The sequence below is a fragment of the Mustela putorius genome, unplaced genomic scaffold (assembly GCF_011764305.1).
Source record: "Mustela putorius furo isolate JIRA1106 unplaced genomic scaffold, ASM1176430v1.1 tig00000275_pilon_pilon_pilon, whole genome shotgun sequence".
Taxonomy (NCBI): Eukaryota; Metazoa; Chordata; class Mammalia; order Carnivora; family Mustelidae; genus Mustela; species Mustela putorius.
Genome location: NW_025421341.1, coordinates 34,714,082 through 34,735,306, shown reverse-complemented (window position 1 = coordinate 34,735,306; position 21,225 = coordinate 34,714,082). Strand labels below are relative to the sequence as shown.

The window sequence follows — 21,225 nt, the reverse complement described above, 5'->3', positions numbered from 1 at the left end:
AGTTCATTCTTTTTAAGGGTGTCTGGAGTCTCTCCAGAGGAGAAGTGACCCCAGCAGAGTTTGGAGATTTGAGCAGAAAGGTGAGGGGACAGAGGGAATTTTCCAAGAAAACACAAGGTGAAAGACTCCCAGGCAAGTTAGCTGCTGAGCTGAGGACGAGGGGAGGAGGAGGAGGCCGGGAATGTGCGATGCTGCAGCTGGACCCAGGGCACCTCAGTGCAGTTCTCAGGAGCAAAAACTGCATCTTTTGGCATGGGGGCCGCTAAAGGGTGTTTAAAGCAGAGGAACTAGTGTATCTGGACAGAGAATGATCCAGAGGAAAAAAGACTAGAAACAGGGTATTAAAAAGCAAACCAGGCAATGCTTGATTAGGAGCACAACCAAGGCAGTGGTCCTGGTGGTGGAAAGAGGAAGTAACACGTGTGAGACTCAGCAGAGGTGGGAAGAAAAGGGGCCAGCTGCTCCTAGTCAGGAGATTAAGGAGCAGGATAAATCGGGATGTCTCCCAGAGACATGGCTTTCAAGGGGAATGCTGCCCCAGTGACCACAGGTAGACCTAGAGGAGATGAAGATAAACTTGGTTTGGAACAAACTGAGTGAGAGGTGGTTGACTGACCTGTCGCCTCCACCCGCCAGAAGCTCAGGGGGCGTCTGGGCTCTAGAACCCATCATTTGAGAGACAAAAAGACAGAGACAGGAACGTGAGTTGCCGAGGCAGCCTCTGTGGCTGGATAAAAGTATATTGCAATCATGACAAAGTCCTATAAGTTGTCCCAGCCACGGGGAGCCTAACGAGACATGACAACTCAATGTCATGTGGGATCCTGGAACATAAAAAGACATTCAGTAAAAACTAAGGAAATGTGAATAAAGACTGGGCTTTAGCTTTGTCACATGTCACTATGGATTCACGAGGTATGGTGGGTGTGTCATCCTAGTATGAGACGTTTGTCACTAGGGGAGATGGATATGGAGGAGTTCATGGTCCTAACTGCACAACTCTCCCTGAAATCTCAGACCCCCTCGAAAATAACAAGTGTATTTTTTAAAAGAGCATTAGACTCATTAAGAATCGTATTATGTTCCTGAACCAGAGAAACCTAACTCGGGCGTATTTGCTGTGATGAGCGGAGAAGGCTTTCTGTTCTCCTGTGACTGCCGAGTGCTGTTCCCTTGGAGATCTCCCCCAAAGTGCCTTGCCTGTAAGAGCACATTCCCTCCGGTGCTTCTTTATGGAATGACTCACGCCGTGATTCATCTCGAACAATGTGCGCCTCCCTGAGTTTACCCCACCTTAAGGGCATATCAAGGTGGCGTTAATAACACACTTCACATCCTAATCCTTCTCCACTTAGCAACGCAGAAGTGTGTGCATCTCCTGTCCATTTCCGTTAGAAGACATGATGCGTTTCAAAACATGGGAATAATCTTATTTTTTACCCTGGACCTGGGTTATGATCGACATTTGGAGTGGGACGTTTCTTCACTGCGTGTGACATATCGTTTCCCTGGCCCCAGGCAGTGTGACAACCAAAAACCACCCCCATTACATTTCCAAACATGCCCACTGGGGTCCCTCAAGGATTAGTGAGGTAAACCATAAAGAAGGCAGTAGTCTTAAATGGGGAGGGGAGCAGTGAGAAGTGTTACAGGGAGGAGAAAACAGACTCTCTAAAAGGAAGTTAACCAGTGACAATTTGTAGCTCGCTAAACACACACACGCACACACACACACACACACACACACTCACAAGTACAAGTAAAACTAGGGAAATCAGAAGCAGATGGGCAGACCGTACCAGGTCCATATCCTTTGGGATAGCATGCATTAGTTGTGCAAGATGTTACCCTTGAGGAAAACACAGGATCTCTTTGTGTTGTTCCTTACAATTCCATGTGAATCTAAATTATCTCCATAACGTTTCAATTAAAAAAAAAAAAAAAAAAAAGAACTTAAGGGCCGCCATTGCTGAGTCAGAAGTGCTAACCTCCCCCCTCCAAGACCCCAAAGTCTCAGAACCAGAAGGGGAGCAAAGGGCTGATGACAGACTCAGGGAAACCAGAGTTCAGGTCCTAACTCTGACTCTCACCAGCTGTGTGACCTCCAGGAAGTTATGTAAGGTCTCTGAACTGTACTTTCCTCATCAAACAAATGGCTGTGACAGGCCCCACTTACGAGCGTGGCTCTCATGATGAGATGTAAGAGTAAAGTGCCTTCAGCACAAGGCAGGTGCTTGATATTAAGTAGGAGGGATTCCTCCTCTCCAACCCTTCGGTTGCTGGTTGCTGAACTTTGTCTTACGTTCCCGGCCACCACTCCCTCCGCACAGCACTCTCAATACCTTTGTGCCCCGTTTATTCCAGTGCACCCACCCAGGAACCCCCGGGGCCACACATCCGACCTGCGCACGAACACCCAGCCTCCTGACAACATGCCAGGAGAGACTCATACAAGAGCAGGCCCAGCCCAAGCAAGGTTCCACATCCCATTCGGAGCAGCTGGCTGCTGGCTTCCTGCTCCCACCCCCACATCCTCTCCAGGCTGACCAGCTGCAAGCTATATTCTAGCCAGCACCTGGAAGTCTGTGCGTGGGCCATTTTGGTCCCAAAATAACCTGGAGGGCAAGGGCCATTAGGACCTCTGGTGTGCCAGATTGGCCTTCCAGCTCTTTATCTCCAGCTCTAATCCACACAGTTCCAAAGGTCAAGCCCATTAACATCCACCCTGACTTAGGATGTCCTGGGGTCAAGCAATGCAGGAACCAACAGGCTGGTCCTCTCACCAGGCACTGCCGGGTGGACTCCCTCAGTGCCCGGCTTGCCCAGGATCTCGGGCGGGAGCCAACCACAGCTGGCCTGTGGGCTTGGGCGGAAACAGAGGAAGGGCTTCATCCCCAGAGCAGCCTGCCGCCCTGATCGTTCCTGAGACTCCTGAGAGGGGGCATGGGCTGGAGTGGCACTGCTCCCTTGGAACTGGAGAAAACACCAAGGAGAAATTGTGTCTGACCCTGCAAGCCACAGGCCAAAGGCCCAGTCTTCTGCCTATATTATTATCATTATTATTATTATTATTTCTCCAGAAATGAATCCTCATCCCTGTCAGTATCAGAATGCCTCAAACTCCACACCTTGTTTCGTGTCGAGAGGATCATGTCCAACGTTGCCAAGTGGAGCCTCTAGCCTAAATCCCAGTCCCCAAGACACAAGCCAGTCTGGAATCCTGCCGAACCACCCCAGGTGTGGGAGCCTTCATGTGCGTGGACATGGACTTGCATGCGGCTGTCCTGCTCTCTCTGCCCCTGCTCCTGGTCCCGGAGACCTGACCCCAAGTGTCCACCCTACCCATGTCCCTTCTCATTTACCCTCCTACCTTCTGTGAGGGGGTTGACCTGTGCGGAACTCTGCAAAGCCCTTTGTTCCTCCTCCCCTGAAGCATGGTCCAGAGCCTACTAGAGGAAGCGTATCGGAGCTTCCCCTAACCCCTCTGTGGCCTTTGGTCCAGCTGCCAAGACTGGCGAGTACCGCAGGCCAGGAAGGGGATTCTGAAGGACAGGGCCCTGGTGCCATCTCCCCTTCAGCTGTACCTTCCTGCCTGACACAGAGCTGCCTTGCCCCCTCACACATACACACCCAGGCTCTGTGAAGATCCTCAAACCAAGAAGCCTCCTCTTCTAGGACAAACCATTCCTGGGGCCAGGTGCTGCCCTCACTGGCCACAGGGCATTGATCTATCTGACCAAAGGTGGGCCAGCCAGAGTCTCCTGCTCAGGACTTGCACACTGGAACCAGAGACCCCAAGACTGAGGGCATCCAGGGAGAGGCCACATTCCAGGAAGATGGCTGCCCAGAGGGCGGGACCCTGAGCTCCTGGGCAGCCCCGGGAGCTTCTGATCCCTGCCCACCTCAGCCATGGCTACTCAAATTTTTCCTTTAATTCTGTTCTCTGAGCCCCTCCAAGGTCCTCCCAGGGCACTCCTTGTTTCCCCTTAAATTAGTCAAATTTGATTTCATGGCTTGCTTTCAGAAGCAACTTAACTAGCATCCCAGAGCTCAAACAGGGACTTGGGCCAAAAGTTAAATTAGTAATGAAGAGTGTTTTGGTCACATTTGTCCTTTGCCCTGTTCATCTCAGGAGGCTCCTGGGGGGCTGTGGAGCTAACATTGGCTATGTCATTAGAAACACTGCCTCCCCCCTGCCACCATATGTTTGCAGGGAAGCAATTTACCCCAGGACCCCTGGAGAAATCCCTGGGTGCTCTAGGCTCCACCGGTGAGCACACCAAACCTGGGGCATGTTCCCGCCTCCACAAGCCTGTGCTGAGCCGGTCTGGCTCCCTTTCTAGATGCTGCCCTCCCCTACTTGAGGCACAGGACCCTGACAGCTGCAGCTTCCTTGTCAGTGACATCACTCAGCCCCCTCAACAAGCCAGCCTGAATCAGATCGCAGCAGAACAAACTTTATTTCTGTGGAGAAGACTCACACTTTGGTATTTAGCATAACTAAAGGGCTAACTGTGGAGCGTGGCTCATCCGGGCTGTGAACCACCCCAATTCCCAGCATCTTCTTCACTCATCTCCGGCCTCCTGGTCTTTCTTCCCTTCCTCGGGGTCTCCTGAGTCTTTCAGATTTTGGCGAGCAAACTCCTCGAAAACCAAATTTTCATCCTGGAAACTGAAACAGAGCAGAGAACGTTTTGATCGTGGCATGCTCTCGGCAGCTTACGGTGAAATCGCAAGCAAGGCAAGATGGGTGGTCTTCCTTTTGCGACAGAGGAACCAACCAACATTTTCCTGCAGGATGGAGCCTGGGACCAAGCCGTTCTGCTCACAGCTTTTCATGTCAAATCTCTTTAACAAACACAAAGAAGAGAAAATGAAGGAACCCACAGAGCAAACACACATGCCCAGTATAACCAAGTGTGTCTATGTGTGTACACGTATTTGTGCACATGCAGGTGTATGTGTGTATGCACCCGCGAGTGTGTGCACAAGCCATAGTACTAGGTAGCAGAAGGAAGACTCTGAGGTGTTCAGAGCATGCGGTATATACAGAAAGACCCCAAAGGGAGTCTCTGCCCGAGGAGGAAGTCAGAGAACCCGGGGAAGCTCAGGGCAATGACTCACCTTCCCTTTGCTGTAATTGTAAGCATGGTAAAGGAGAGAGAGAGAGAGAATTATCGGCATAAATCTTTTTCTTTTCTTTTGAGAGAGAGAGAACAAGCATGTGAGTCAGGGGAGGGGCGGAGGGAGAGAATCTCAAGCATACTCCACGCTAGGCAGGGAGCCTGACAAGGAGCTCTGCCTGGTGACCCTGAGATCATGACCTGAGCCGAAATCAAGAGTCAGACACCCAATAGACTGAACCACCCTGTGCCCTCTCAGCATAAATTCAGTGTGATAGCTGCACCTGGAAAATTTCTTATTTTGGTGACTTTATAGCTGAAGGGAAAAGAAGCCTAGATATGTGCATTTCACAACTGCGTGTGCTCCCTGCCTCTTTGCCTTTTCCAGCTGCCAGAGCCTTTCTCGCTGCACATTTGAACCCTGGGCTCCTCTGCAGAGCACCTTACCCTCAACCGCCCCCAACCAGAACAAGGCATACCCTCACCTCTGGGATGCCTTCTCTTTTCAAAGTGTTTCTCCCTTTGGATTTTATTTAGGTGGAGTTGCGACCCACCCTCCAAGACCAGCTCACAGCTTCAGGTCCCACTTACAAGGGGCGAGTCCTGGGACTGGACGTCTAACCATGGCTGGGGGTGGGGGTGCACTCAAGCTGGGGAACCACTCCCAGGCTCCTCAGGGTTTGGTTTCTCTGTTAACACATTGATCATTGGGTTGTTGTTGTTGGCTTATATTTTCAGGTATGTTTTACAGCCCCTGATTAACTGCTATTCATCTGAGTGGTTCTTTGCTGCTGTTCCTTTGTTCCTTTAGCTTTCTGCCCACCTAGTAGAGTCCCATAACCTTCAGTGGGGTGCCAGCAAGAGCTGAGTGAAAAGCTCCAGAGGGTGTTTTAGGAGTACCAGAGTGAAGGAGAGGCTCGTCTCTCAGGCACTGGGAGGGAGGTGGCTATGTGGGCTGCCAACCACAGGAGATCAAGAGAGGGGCCCCGGGGCAGGACCCATCCTGGGCTCCCACATGCCGGCATAATTACACTACCTGGGACCATCAGCCAGAAAGAGAATCAAATCAGCACCTGCATTCCATTGTGGATGCTCTTGACAGCGGATAATAAAAATTTAGTAGCATTTCTTGAGTGCCTATTAGGTATAAATGACTTGGCCCCAGGCCCTGGCAGAGTTTCTTAGCTACAACTTAATGCCATTTCTGCTTAGCCTACCTGTCTGGCCTCAGAGCCCTGAACTAGGCAGGGAAGTTGTGAGCATTGCTGTGAATGGAAGTCTTGTGACTCAAATCTCAGGAAGTCAGAATTTCAAGGCCATGGGGTGATCTGTCGTTTCTCCCTGAGATCTCCCAGAACACAAGATCATCATTTAGTCTTGGCATGGTGGTGTGTTCAATGAAAGGGCCATGATGATGGACCATGAAAATGTCATACCCAGAAAAGGAAGAGCCCCACTTCTGCGAAGTCTGTTCACAGCTCCAGAAAACAATCTGGCATAAACGATGGCAATTGCCTCAGGTCATAGTTTTAAAACATTCTTTTAAAATGTCCTTGAAAGGGACCAGAATGCATCTCAATCTCACATAGTTAAAAAATAGTATCTGAATGATACCACCAGATACAAACAAGAAAAAAATGTGGCCAGATTACTTTTCCCCCAAAGTACATTAACTATTTGAATCCAAAATATTTGGAAAAATACTTTGAGACAAACCCAAAATGAATAGGGGGACTCATTCTATTATTTAAAGGTCATATCATAGGGCACCTGGGTGGCTCAGTTGGTTAAGCATCTGACTTTGGCTCAGGTCATGATCCCGGGATCCTCAGATGGAGCCATGCATCGGGCTCCCTGCTCAGTGGGGAGTCTGCTTCTCCCTCGCCCTCTGCCCTTCCTCCCTGCTTATGTTCTCTCTCTCAAACAAACAAACAAAAAATCTTAAAGGTCAGTTAATGATCAAGATACAAAAAGCTATATAAAGTATAAGAAAAATAAATCTTGCTTGCTTATACCACTTTTTTTTTTCTTAAATAATCCCTGTGCCCAACATGGGGCTCAAACTCAGATCAAGAGTCATATGCTCTTCCAACTGAACCAGCCAGGTGCCATGTTTATAGCACCTTTACTAGAAGTATTCTTTGTTACTATAACTATAGAGGGTTCGCAATCCAAAGGAACCAAAGCGTCAGGAACCTGGCCTGACCCTTTCCTCTAGTATTTTCTGTATTCTCATCATAATCGCTACTGTCAAAAATACTCATCTTATGAATGCCTGTTAATGCTTCCAAATGAAATCCAAAAGCCTCAGCCTCTCAGATATATTTTGCACCTAATCTTTCTTTAAATCTCAATCCAGTCCTATTCCCACCAGAGCTTCTGCTTGTAAATCATCCCTGATAAAACCCAACAAGGGAGTCCATGTCCAAGAGCAGTGATGCTCTGTCATCCACAGGCTGAATGAAGGTGGCCTGTGGCTCGTGACTGAGGAGATGAATACTCCTCTATGGGCTGGCCTGGGGCATGGTGAGGATGACAAGTCATGACCTGGCGATGCCACTGGGGCCATGGTTAGGAACGACCAGCCATGAATAAATAAGAAATCTGCAAGCAGTAAATGACTTGAGAAAGCCAAAACAATGCGTGACTGACCTGGGTCCTCGGGCTGGGGATGCATGAGGCGGAAAGGCACCTCAGAGGCCACTTCACTGGAAAAAAGAGAACACAGATGGGTGAGAAGACACGCGGGATTATAAAACACACAGAACAGAGCAGCGGCTGCAGAGATTTCCAGCTGGAAGAGGATTCAGTGAGATTCAAAACAAAACAAACCAGAAATCAGGAAGTGGTCATGGAGGAATTTTAAATGTATTCCCTGGAATGTGGTCCAGAAACTTCACTGAGGCATGGCGGAGACTGCTGAGTTTCGTAGGCTCATTACCCTTCCTTCTGGTTATTAGGTCCAGTGATGAGCTCTGGTGGGTAGAGGAGAGGTAAAATCATGGCGAAGGGACAGTTTTGGGGAGAAAAAAAAAAGACCTTGCCAAAATGGAGTGACTTTTTATGTGTTCACTCTGTCAACAGTCACATAGTTGATTGCTAGAGAGCAGAAGAGAAATGAGCAGTACCCGCCACTCCAAATTCCAGAAGCTGAAGCGCTTCAGGGTGACTTGGAATTTATACAAAAAGAAGGAAGAAAGGACTCAGGACGGAGAACAGAAAGCAAATCTGGACCAAGGAAGAACAGAAAGGAAGGAGTGAAAAAAAGCAAGGGTCACTCCTTCTTTCACCCACGTTATGGCTTTGGTTAAAGTGTAACTGTTTACAGGGCCACTCTGGCCAGACCCAAGTGCAGATGAGGTCTGGGTTCTGTGTCAGGAAGGGAGACAGTAAGAGCCAGGATGACAGAGCCTGAAAGGTCAGTGGCTGCCTTGGACGTGGCTTTGGGCCTGACGCCTTGGGCACCATCTGAAAAAGGGCAGCTGTTAGAATTCACAAGAGCCGAATGGTAGAAACAACCCAAATGCCCACCAGCTGCTGAACAGAGGACCCACACATGATCTGTCCACACCGTGGAATATTACTCAGCCATAAAGAAAGAATGAAGAAGTGACTCAGGCTATAACATGGATGAGCCTCAAAGACTTGGTACTCAGTGAAAGAAGCCAGTTGCCCAAAGACAGATACCATCCAATTCCATTTGTGAAATTGCCAGAAGAGGGAAATCCATCATGATAGGAAGATTAGTGGTGGCCCTGGGTGAGGAAAAGGTGGGGGAATGGCAGAGACCACTTAATAGGTACGGGGTTTCCTTTTGCAGTGGTAAAAATATGAAGGAGCCAGAAAGCGGTGATGGTTGCACAATATTTTAAATGTCCTTGATGCCACTACACTGTACATTTGAAATGGTTCAGATGGTAAGCTTCATACACACAGACACAAAGGCAGCTGCTTGGAGTGGACCAGTTTTCTGAGTGTGTGTGCATGCGTGTGTGTGTGTGTGTGTGTGTGTGTGTCCTCACCCAAGGGAGGCTCAGCTATGGTCTGGAGGAAACATTTCTAGCCTCACATCAATTAGGCAACATTCACAAGATGCCTCCAGAAGGCAGTGGGCCTCATTTCATAACACCTCTGAGCATAACTGTCAGCAAATCAGATTTCACTGTTACTATCTTGAACCCCAGATTGGTTTCCTATGACATACTGAGAACCAAGGATGAAAAGTGACAAGGCTTACCTGGAGGTGAGTTCTCCCAGAAAGCTAGGAAACAAATGCAAAACAGGGCTGGTGAGTGTCCCAGTGATACTACAACCTTATTTCCCATTATTCAGAGATGGACATGTCCCAGGCACACTCCGCACTCACAGCTTAATCCCATAAAATTCAACTTGACTCTTCCTCTCTACTTGTGATGTCATCTCTTTCTCAAGTGGATTTGCTAAAAAGAAGAATCCCTTAGGTCTAAGCCCTGAGGTTCAAGAATAAACCATAAAAGTCTTTGTGGAATACCTGTTATTCACTTATCTTGACACTAAAAGAAACTCTAACATTTTAGATCCTCTTGGAGAAAATCAAAGGTAATTCTGCTCGCTTTGAAAACCACTACAACTACAAACACTGGGGTAACACAATTTGTAAAATCAACCCATGCTTTACTTTGTTGTTCCAGCCAAAACTGGGGGGATTCTTTATCGACTTAGAATCATAGAAGATGCAAAAATGGAGATCTACAGAGAATTTGTTTGGCTGCTGCCTTCTTTCCTGAAGTGTGATGTAGCACCAAATGGATTTCCCTTTTTTGCGTATCAGCTTCTACCCTATGAGCGGATGGGCATGCACTTCCGCCAAGTAGAACTAACGTATTTCATAGTTTGCTCTTTCTACTTTTTTCCACGTGACGTCAGACCAAACACAATCAACAACGAGACAGACAGAATCTCTCCAAAACTCTCCTTGGTCATCCATAGAATTTGTAGATCCTTCCACCTTGCTGGTTCCCAATCATTCAGGAAAGGAAGAGTTCAGAAGGGGAGAGGCCAAGACAGAGCCCACAGCGTTGGTTCTTGGACACTCACCCTGACACCGTGAGCTTCACTTTGATATGGTAAGACACCAGGATGCCCAGAACAGTCCGGTCTATGCCCTCCTTTATTCTGCTCAAACAGAAAGGAAAAGTGGAAAATTGCAGAGGAACAGCAGAAAGCAGAGACTGGATGAGAAAACCCCTCATTCCAGACAAGCCTGTTATAATGGGTGCATCTTCTTAAGGAACTGGTGAATTCAACCAAGCTGTCAGTCCTAGAACTTTCCATAGTCAGGGAAGGGGATTCCTTTCCCTGCATTGGAGTTCAGGATTCCCCCAACTTCCCCCGGAAGTTCAGAGTGCAGAATGTGCTTCCTGGTTCTTCCTGCTCTGTCTCCAGTAATGTTCACACACCTGCTTATCAGCCAGAAATGCATCCCCTGCCCCCACCACCTCATCATCCTGCGCTCCTCCCTCTGTCCTACCTGCCATCCCTGGCCAACCACTGAGTCCTCCAAAGGCTTTTTGTGCCTCCATTATCTCAATAACTTACCTCCCATAGGCCCGGCCTCTTTCCTGACCTTTCAGCCACTGTGCAGCCAGAAAGCCCCCAGGGGTCAAGCCTCAGCATGGCCTGGCAGGCAATCTGTGATCTGGCCTTTGCCTGCCTTTGCCACCTCACACCCTGCTATGGTCCAGTGTCTCCCGTGCACCAGCCTCACCACACACAAGCCTGCCCTGGAATGCCATCCTCCTCTGTTCTCTAAGGCCTCAAGTTGAAGTTGACCCTCCTTTGTGAAACCTTCCTGGCCACCTGCCATCAGCACAGGTCTCCATCCTTTGTGCTCTGGCCTCAGCACCCAGAATCATGTCTAAATGGATGAATGTAGTGCATGAGGCCATCGCCTGTGTCCCCAAAGAAAGTGTCACCTAACTTTCCCCATAGAAACTCCATTCCAAGTTCTACTAACAGGTGCTGAGCTCCCACTGTCTGACAGGTACCGTGCTGGGTGTTCTAACACATTATTATCTCATATGGCATCTATTGCAGGAGCATTAAGTAGTTCAGGATGCCCAGTCACAGGAGTTAAGGTCCGAAAAACACCATGACACACTTGCTAGAACAATGTGAATGACAACAGACAAACATGGCCGAGAGACCTGAAGGCTTCAGGCTGAAGGCAGGGCATGATTGTGCTGAGAGGTCTGAGAAGGTCTGAGAGTGCAGGGCAGGCTCTGGGCCCAATGACCCCATCCTGGGATCCCTCTCATGGGAGGCACCTTAGACATTGCTCCCAGGGCCACGATGCCCTCCAAAGACTCCATCGGCTCCTTAGTGCCTGGAGCTCCTTGGGGAAGGCAAATACCTCTATCTGGAATCATGGGACGTGGTCAGTTGAGAGAGGTGGACATCAATGGGGACAAAAGGAGGATGCAAGCTTGAGACCCCACCCCATTGCTAGGCTTGACTGTCTGACTTGTACTGAATGGAGGGGAAGAGCTGGGGGGAGAGAACATGCTTCATCTCATGCCTGAGAATACGCTGTAAGCCTCCCCTCCACCAGCTTCCTTGAATGGAAGAGTCTCTCTGTACCCCCACTCGCTCTCTCTCTCTCAATCTCTCTCTCTCTCTCTCTCTCACACACACACACACACACACACGGGTTCTGCTGTGGTTGTCACTTTCCAGGCCCCTGAAAGGCAGCCCTGAAGCTGGGGCCAAAGGAGGGACTCAGGGTTAAAAGTGGCCTTTGCTCTGTCATTAACCGACCAGGTGACCTTAGTCAAGCCTTTCCTTCTGGCTGAACTTCAATTTCCTCATTCATAAAATGACTATAAATTCACCTTCCTCACAAAAGTATGCAGGACTTACACGGTTGTGAAACAGTCCACAAACCACACAGCATTTTTACAAATGTGGCGTTCCACTGTTGGGGTCTTGATGGCCACCCCTGGAATAAACTGATCTAGTGTCAACGCGCCTGCCGGTCACCCTCCCAGACCTTCACCAAAGTGTCTTAGAATCAAACATCCCAACTTGGCAAATTATTCTCAGAAAATCCATTGACTCCACTTCCTGCCAAATGTTTGCTGACCCTACTCTTATCTTGGAGAATAGCTGTTCCTGAGCTACAGGGTCATGGAGGTCAAGCAGGAAAACCTCTTCCAGAAGGCATCCCCTTGCAGGTGGCCTAGTGGGGCCACAGAGGGAGCCCGAGTGCATCCCATGGGGGATGGCAGGGAGCGGGCCTCAAGCCCTCCCCCAAACACTCAGGGTCCCAGGAATGGAAGTCTCGAAGGCTGCCTAGAAGTGGCAGTGGATAGCTGACCTTGAAGCCTCCCTCCTGTTTGTGCTAGATCTGCTGGTTCTTTGAGTTGGGGTCAGCAGAGCAGTGTTCAGCTTCATTGAAATTTAATTGACACCTGCAGCTATCAGGACCTCCCGTTCTTTACCTATCCTGGTGGAAATGAATAAATGACATTTCCATCATGCACGAAGCCACCTGTATTACTCAGTTTATTTATTTTTTTTAATTATAATTTTCTAAATCGGCTCTATGCCCAATGCGGGGCTCGAACACATGACCCCAACATCAAGAGTCACGCAAGCTACGGACTGGGCCAGCCAAGTGCCCCTGCATCACTCAGTTTCTGTGTTTAGGGTACTATACTAGCTAATGCTATTTTTTTTAAAAAGATTTTATTCATTTATTTGACAGAGATTACAAGAAGGCAGAGAGACAGGCAGAGAGAGGAGGAAGCAAGCTCCCTGCTGAGCAGAAAGCCCGATGTGGGACTCGATCCCAGGACCTTGGGATCATGACCTGAGCCAAAGGCAGAGGCTTAACTTGCTGAGCCACCCAGGCACCCCACTAATGCTATTTTTAGAAGGTAATGGCTGACATTTTTGGAGAACTCACTGTGTACTCAGCCCCACATTTTACATGGATTGTCTCCCGTAATCCTTGTAAACCACCCCATGAGAAAAGGCAGCACCCACACTGTACGGGCAGGAAAACCGAGGTTCTTAGACAGCTCGAGTCATTTGTCCAAGGTAGCCCAGACTGTGCGCAGTGGAGCTGGGGTTTGGCATGAGGCCGCCTCCAGAGCTCACTCCCCTAACCACCATGTGACACCAGGGGAGGGAGCGTGGGCCTGCCTGGGCCACGGAGTCTTCACTCTGCGCCTGGAGTGACAGCCATCAGATCAGGCTCCTTGCAAGCCTGTGAACCCAGGGGGTGTGATGAGAAGGGGGCAGACCAGCACCACCTGTGCACTGAGTCTTGGGGGCTCATCTCCTGAGCTATGAGGACTCACATGGTGCTGGAGGCAAGGTTTGTGTCCTCATGCTTGATCTTCCCATCCAGGGCGATGCCCCGTCTTTCCCGGTTGTTGGCCAGCAAGGGCACCAGTGTCAGTGTCGTGGTCAGAGTGCTGTTTGGTAGCACTTTTTCTCTGTAGGAAGAAAGGCAGAGTGGATATTTGGCTAATAGTTCTTAGGGCTATGAAGCCACCACCAGTCCCATGAGACGCTATCTGCCATCAAGCATGTTCTAGGATCCAAGTTCCCTCGGACTCACGGGGAAGATAGTTCAGGTATCGGTGCCCTTGCCTTATGAGAAATACTAGTGACATCTCAAAACGGTCTGGCAACAAGTCCCTCATCCTCCACTGAGTCACTGAGTTTCTAGAGTATTCTGTGGGGTTAAATGAGACTGACTAACACAAGGGTCGGGGATCACAGCAGTTTCCACCTGCCACCACACAGTGGGCTGCAGGCTCTCCGGCCAGTGCCAGCAAGAAGCCACAGCTGGAAATGGCCTGTCACTAAGAGCTGTTGCTTGTCAGAAGGATCCACCTGTTTGAAGAGGGTGCAGTGGGGCCCTCCATGAACCATGCAAACCGGACTGGTTTTGTTCAAAGCACATGGTGCTCTGTCTCTCTCCTGGTTCTTCCCTGTCACTGGGTCACTGGTCAGGTGTTGTGTGTCTCAGCCCTAGACAGACACAGGGAACCTGTGCCAAACTGTGGGTCTGCAAGTCAGGAATGGAGCTGGGGACAGAGCAGCAAGGTTTTGCCAGGTCTGGAGCATCCCTGACTCCTGGAGGCCGCAGAGGTTGGCCCTGCTGGTCACCAGCAGGCTCACACCACACCTGCACCCAGAGTTGTCCACACGGCCGCAGGGCCCGGCCAGCCAGCTAGTTGCCTGTATCCCCACTTCTGGTGCAGCCTCCCTCCTCATACCCAGCCAGGAGAAGGCAGGGAGTAGCCCTAAAAACACTGCCCAGGAGTGAGCCCCAGGGTCCTGGGAGCCCCAGGGTTCAGGGACAATGCCTTGGGCTCTGCAGCCTCCAGACTGGCTTCTGGTCTGAGACCCACAAGCACAATCTAGCTCAGCTTTCAGGCTCCCTGCCTCCCACTCTTGGTCACCAGTGTCCTGGGAATCCTTTGGTCCAAAATACACTGAATTGCTGAAAAGAAGTCCAGATAATGGCCTATGCCCCATGATGAAAGGAGAAAATGGTCCCTGGCTGAGTTGTCCCCTCAGATAGCCCCCCACCAGCAGCACCAAGGGAGCAGCCGAGGAGCTCCAGCTCTTTCCTGCCTCCCTCCCTTCTGGACCTATATTTAAACTTGGGTCCAGATCTGCTTTGAGTAATAGTTTATTCTAAAATTGTCTTTTAAAGTTTACGTCATGTTCTCTGGCTGAATCAGGTTGTCTTTGCTCACAGGCCCCCTGCTTGTAGCTCTGGTGATGTTTTTTGCATACAAAAAAACATCAGACACATCAGTGACACAAAGAGGGAAAGACCTGCCCGAGTGACCCTCTTGGGGAAGCGTCACCCCCTGTGTGTAACCTATGTATGAATGAAGAGCAAGGAGCGGGACTGGGCAGGTCTCTCTCTATTCCTTGGCTTTCGATTTTAATGAAGGGAGAGAAATGGTTCATGACGCTGGGCTCAGAAGTGACTTATCACTGGAACCCGGCTGTCCCTGGTACCACATTTTCAAATCAAAAGACAGAGAGCCCTTGGCTGGGCTCACAGACAATTGGATTGTCTGCTCCGGGGCCAGAAATCATATCAGATTCCTCTGGACTTATTCCGAGCAAGAGAAAGTTCCAGCTGTTCCCACTGTGACATTTCAATCTTTATTTCTCTCTTTTCCATTATTTCTTGTGAGGGAGATCTCTGGGAACTCTTGCGACTGAGAACAGAATTGACTTGCTAACTTTCTTCGCAGCCCTTGAAGTGAGAAAAGGGGAAGGAAGGGAAGCATCCTACTTCCCTTTCAGGGTGAGCGAAAGGGGAACTTGACAAGGAAGCCTGAGCTGTCCCGGAAATAGAAACCCAAGAAGCTACTCACTGTGTTTCCTCCTGGGCCACCGGCTTGGTATAATAATCGCTCGAGTAGAGAACCACATTGGCCACTTGCTCCACTGCAAAGGGAGAACAGGGGTGGGTGACTCAATGTGGGGTCCTCCACGCATGTGCACGGCACCTGCCGGGGATGCAGTCAATTGTTGGAGTGTACTTCTCAGGCTAGGCTTTACGGCTGGGGTTTCTGAGTTCTGTCCCCAGGCCACTCCTCTTTGCCAATAATCTGCCCTGTGGCAGCTCAGCCCCATGAGCCAGCCTCCCTAAAATGGCACCTTCTAGAAGACTCCTCTCCGCTGAGCCCACACCCCTTCCAACACTATCTTATTTAATGAGAACCTTGTTCCAATTGTCCAAGCTTGAAACCATCTACCAGCAACATAGACCTGACTTGTGTATGTGGGTGTAAAAGTGGGCTCTGGAGCCAGAATCCTTGGGCTCAAATCCCAGCTTAGCTGTCAGCCGTGGGGTGTCACTTAACTCCTCTATGCTTCACTTTCCCCAGCAGCAAGATGGGGGTGACACTTGCATCTAACTTACATGGTTGTTGTGATGATCAAAAAAAATAAATTTTTACTCTCTATTCAAATCAAGTCTGAGGAGTAGAAGAAACGATTTGTGTGACACACTCAGCACAATGCCCAGCCTATAGAAAGCTACTAACATTTTTTTTTTAAAGATTTAATTTATTTATCAGAGAGAGAGAGGGAGAGAGCGAGCACAGGCAGACAGAATGGCAGGCAGAGGCAGAGGGAGAAGCAGGCTCCCTGCTGAGCAAGGAGCCCGATGTGGGACTCGATCCCAGGACGCTGGGATCATGACCTGAGCCGAAGGCAGCTGCTTAACCAACTGAGCCACCCAGGCGTCCCAAAAGCTACTAACATTTTGCTTTGGAAATTTCAACAATTCTCTCAAAAAATGAATGGCTTTGATGTAAGAACTCATAAAGTTTTGAGAAATAATTTAAAACCAAAGTATCCAATGATACTTTCTCAACCTTGCTACTTCTGGAATACTGTATTAGACACTACATATAACACGCTAAATAATACCAGGTCCTACGAAGATGGAATGCGGATGAACTCGACCAACATAAGACAAAGCCATACGCACTTATATGGGCATGAAGAAAGCACTATAGTAATTCTTTAGTATGCATGCACCCTAACTCCTGAATCTTATTTATGATGCACATACACAAGGATAGAGGAAAGTGGTGTGTGACCCAAGTGACCAACCATCTTAATCTGCCTGGAGGTAGCCCAGTCTAACACTGGAGGGGTACGCAGCTGGCTCAGGCAGAAGAACATGCAATTCTTGATCTCAGGGTCATGAGTTCAAGCCCCACATTGGGGTAGAGATTATGTAAAGAAATAAAACTTTAAAAAAAAGAAAAGACAAAGAAAATCCTGATCAAGCCAGGACTGTTGGTCATCCTACAAACACTATGAGTCTGGCTTTGTCTTAGTCACTGAGTTTTGTTTGAGTCAGTGGTGAACTGAGAGGTCACCCTCCCTGGTCATTCTGTCATGTCTTTTTTTTTTTTTTAAAGATTTTATTTATTTATTTGACAGAGAGAGATCACAAGCAGGCAGAGAGGCAGGCAGAGAGAGAGGAGGAAGCAGGCTCCCTGCTGAGCAGAGAGCCCAATGTGGGGCTCAATCCCAGGACCCTGAGATCATGACCTGAGCCAAAGGCAGTGGCTTAACCCACTGAGCCACCCAGGTGCCCCTGTCATGTCTTTTTTATGTAGCCCCTAGAAGACCATGATATCCAACCATCCCCTGTACTTCGATGCCCCCTGAGCTGAAGAAAGGGGTAGGACAGTAGGCAGGTTGTGCCTCGTGTGTAATATCAGGCAAGGCTTGGGCCTCATGCTGTAGTAGGGCTTCACCATTTACAAAAGCACTTCAGTCCCTAGAGCTTCACATAATGCAGGAAGGTAGAGCAGGAACAGTGCCGTGGATGTTAAGGAATTCAGAGAGGTTGTACATGGCGTGAGCCCACAAATTAGGCCCACTGTTCTCAGTCCAGTGCTTTCCCCCACTGTACTGTGCTGCCTCTGTCCACAAAATTTAATTCTGATCCGAGAAAGAAAACTCCTCCCATGCCCCCCCCCCATCTGGCGAGGGGCTCCTCTAGGGAGTGATCAAGGATTGTCAGGGATGTGTTTCAGGACAAAAGATAGCTCTAAGTAGGACACAAGGTGGCATGGGGTGACCCCTGAGGGTCCTTCCTCCTGTCCACGACAATAGAGGTAAACAGGCAGTGTCAAAGACCCAGGAGGGAGGCCTTATTTGCCCACAGGAGAGACCCTGGGGAAATAGGACCAGATGGAGAGATTCTAGAAGACTCTGCCTTCCCGTTTTGAGAAGTTCCTACCTAATGCTTTAATCTTCTTCACTGTCTTCTCTGTGTTATTGGTCACGGTAATCGTCACCGAAATGGGCTCCCCATGGAAATAGGTCTGAAACAGCAGTTAAATCAGAAAAGAGGAACAGAGCATCATGGTATCGTGAATCTCATGGTTTTCTAGGTTTATCTCCATCCTTTAACCAGAATCAAAGTGGCTGAATTTCTACACTTTCAAGGAAGATAAAGGGATAGCAAGAGGGTTCCTTTAGAACACGGAACACGGTCTGCCTCGTCTGGGGCGCACTGAGGAGAATGGCAGTGACCAGGGCGGAGTGGAGCAAGGGTGCTCTGGCCTGGAACACCCAGTCCTGAGGGTCATGGCAGCGGTGGCCGTGGGGGCTCCCGCGTGGAGTCACAAGGCCACTTGGGGCAGAATGAGTGCTGGGAAGGGGAGTCAGTGGGGAGCTCAGGGACAGGGCTCTCCTCAGCAGTGACTTCCTCAGGATCCAGGGTCTTGGGCGCACCCCTGCACACGCGTTCACAAACGGGGCTTTAACCACGCCTAGACACAAGACAGCTTCCTAACACACCCGAGGCCTGCTCCCAGGCAGGGCCCAGTGCTGGCTGCAGCTCACCTCTTTGTTGAGGGAGACAGCCAGGTGCAAGGGCTTGTCTGACATGAAGAACTGCCAGGAGGACTCAGCCTGGGGCTGGGGACCCATCTTCGCTGGGGCGTGCTGTACTTTCCGGATCAATAAACGCACGGAGCTCCTGTGGAAGACAAACATAGACAGTTCTGGGCTTCCGCCGGGTCTCCTCAGAGGGCGTCCATGCCTCTGTCCCTGGCCTCACGCTGTGAAGCTTCAGGAACGCTCCCATGGGATGTCAGTGTGGGCTTGAGGTCACTGCTACCCTCAGTCTCCAGGGCACAGCCAGGGAGTGACAGTGGGGGGGGGGGTGCTCTGTACACCTCACATGCGTGACATGCTTCCACGCTCCCCACAAATGTGACTTGTTACTACAATTGCTATTTATTAGAACAAGGCTCCACAACGTGTGTGTTGGGTGTAAGGAAGAGTGTTGAGGGCACAAGAGAAAGAGGGCACAAGAGAAAACCTCATTCAGGTTCAAGAGGGAAGGTGAACGCTGGGGTCCACAAGGTCGGGGGGCTGGGGGGCGTCACTGCCTGACGGGCAGAGAGCCTCTGTCTGGAGTGACGAAATGTTCTGGGTGGGGACAGTTTGGGGTGCGGACAGCACACAGGGTTGTAAGTATGGTTCCACGACACAGGGGAAGTACTTAAGGCCTCCAAAGTGCACACTCAGAAATGGTTCCAACAGTAAACTTCATGTGGTTTATATTCATCACAGTGAAAGAATGACTGAGAAGAAGAAAACTGAAGAGAGAGGGAATCCAGGGCTGCTAGAGGCTTCTGTGAACCTTGAGGCTGCCAACCCCTCTGCCGCTGAGCCTGGCCCCATGTGTAGACACCCTGACTGCTTGGGCCAGGCAAGCCCCATCTCCCTGGCCAGGCAGCTCTGTAGGGGGAGCTGAAGTGAGGGGCTGCTTCCTACCCCAGATCCTTGTCCCCCACCCTGGGTGCTGCCCCTTGACCCAGAGCTACACTCTTACTTCTTGGGCACTTTGTCCTCTTCGTCCTCAGCACTGTCTCTGGCGAATGCTTTGACCTCAAAGTCGACCCCACAGCACTGCAGAAGGCAAGAGAAGAGACAAGGCTTCAGTCCATGCCTCCCTTCCCGGCAGCTGGGATGGGGTCACACATCCCACTGGGAAGTTATAACAGCACTCCGTCTCTTTGTCTTAGCCATGTCCTTTGGAGGCCTACCCCATGATGGCTAGATGTGCCACGTGCAGAAAGAACAGAAGGAAAGAACATCAGGACAGGGAGCGTGCTGTGGCCCCGAGCTCCCAGGGAGATCATGTATGGTGTCCAGCCCTCCCTGCCCATTTAGTTGTCCCTCTTTGTGTGACCCCACATGCATGGCACTGAGGTCACACCATAGACACAGGTGCTCTCGGGGCTGGCAAGGGATCCAACCCTGGGGGGCCGGTTGGCCACACCCCGGTGTGGCCCGGCTAGAATGGGGGCCGGGTGCTGGCGGCTCTTCCAACTTCCAGCAAAGAAGCTGGAAATGGAATTGGGGGCAAAGTCTTCTGATTTTTAAACTGACTCAATAGCAATATGTTGTGTGGGCAGAACAAATGCCTCTGCCCCATGGAGCTCCTCCCCAGCCGGCTCATCTCTGCACGTCAGCACACGCACTGTGGGCCTGGGGGCGGCACCGTGCTCACCAGGCGCCCGGAGGAAAGTACAGTCGGCTGAAGGACATGAAGTCGGTTGTGTTGACGATGGCATATGAGCCACAGCCTCATTGGTTCTACAGCTGTGGAATCGTGACAATTCTGAGATCTAGTTTAAAAATACACCAGTACGAGGGGTGCCTGGGTGACAACTTCTGGCGCACTTCTCTCCCCCCATGGGAGCTTGTGCTTGGCCTACCCAACCCCTCTCTGTGTAGTGGCCAGGGTTCCCTTGGGAAGCCCAAGTCAGCACCTACTGCTCAGAGCCCACCAGTGGCTCCCTGCTCACTGAGAAATGGCCCCAGGGTCCACACCTCCCCACACCTCTCACCTACTCTCTCCATTTCGCCCTGCTCCTCCACCCCAGCGCACCAGGCAACATGCCTCTCTCTCTGGAAGGCTCTCCCCTGGGATAGCATGCCTTCTTTACCCTCCTAGGGAGGTCTTTATACATCCTGAACAACTAACTACCCTGCCCCCCAAATCCCCCTTTGCCTCTCACTAGCCTCTTGTTCTCCAGGGTGCCTACTGTCCTTGGGTAGGCCCCGTGGACACCTGTTATTTCGTTTTTGCTGGATTCTCCCCAGGAACCTGTGGGGCCCACGAGGGGCGGGACTGATTAGTGTTCCATCCACAGGCTCCGTCCTGGCTAAAGGCTGCTAAAGAGAAGATTCATTTCAATGTCTCTCTGCTTTTGTGCATGTTTGAAATTGTCCAGAACAAAAGGCGATTTTTAAAAAAGTAAATTGAAGGAATGGACGAGTCCACGGCCTTTCTTTTGGAACTAACCTTCCCTACGTCTTGCGGAGCGGGCTGTAGCATCACCGAGCAGGGTAAGTAATCAGGAAACTGTGGGAAGAAACAAACCAGTTCATTCAGAGGTGGTCACTCTACATGTAATAGGCACTCGATGTACAAAACTGGGAAGAGGAAGGAGGAGCAAACAAAACAACAACAAAAACCCACAAAAAGCAATGTTCACCCATATCGCCAGGACCCGGAATGACATCAGGAACGCGAACT

The 21,225-nt window shown here is 50.2% G+C and overlaps 1 protein-coding gene across 2 annotated transcripts in view; it reads right to left on the bottom strand.

Moving 5' to 3' along the window:
* Positions 1–4,441: 4,441 nt before the first annotated feature.
* Positions 4,442–21,225, bottom strand: part of SAG (S-antigen visual arrestin) — a 36,401-nt gene continuing 19,617 nt past the window's right edge. Inside the window, exons 6-16 of one of the 2 annotated variants that reach the window (XM_004773509.3) lie at positions 20,992–21,051; positions 19,513–19,589; positions 18,516–18,651; positions 17,908–17,992; positions 15,515–15,587; positions 13,466–13,603; positions 10,200–10,277; positions 9,361–9,384; positions 7,776–7,831; positions 5,125–5,134; positions 4,442–4,672 (exon numbers count right to left, since the gene is read on the bottom strand). In XM_004773509.3, the coding sequence (XP_004773566.1) occupies positions 4,567–4,672; positions 5,125–5,134; positions 7,776–7,831; positions 9,361–9,384; positions 10,200–10,277; positions 13,466–13,603; positions 15,515–15,587; positions 17,908–17,992; positions 18,516–18,651; positions 19,513–19,589; positions 20,992–21,051 (843 nt within the window). In that variant the 3' untranslated portion in view covers positions 4,442–4,566. The remainder of the gene's footprint in view (positions 4,673–5,124; positions 5,135–7,775; positions 7,832–9,360; positions 9,385–10,199; positions 10,278–13,465; positions 13,604–15,514; positions 15,588–17,907; positions 17,993–18,515; positions 18,652–19,512; positions 19,590–20,991; positions 21,052–21,225) is intronic. The other variant, XM_045078915.1, reaches the window with a different exon arrangement.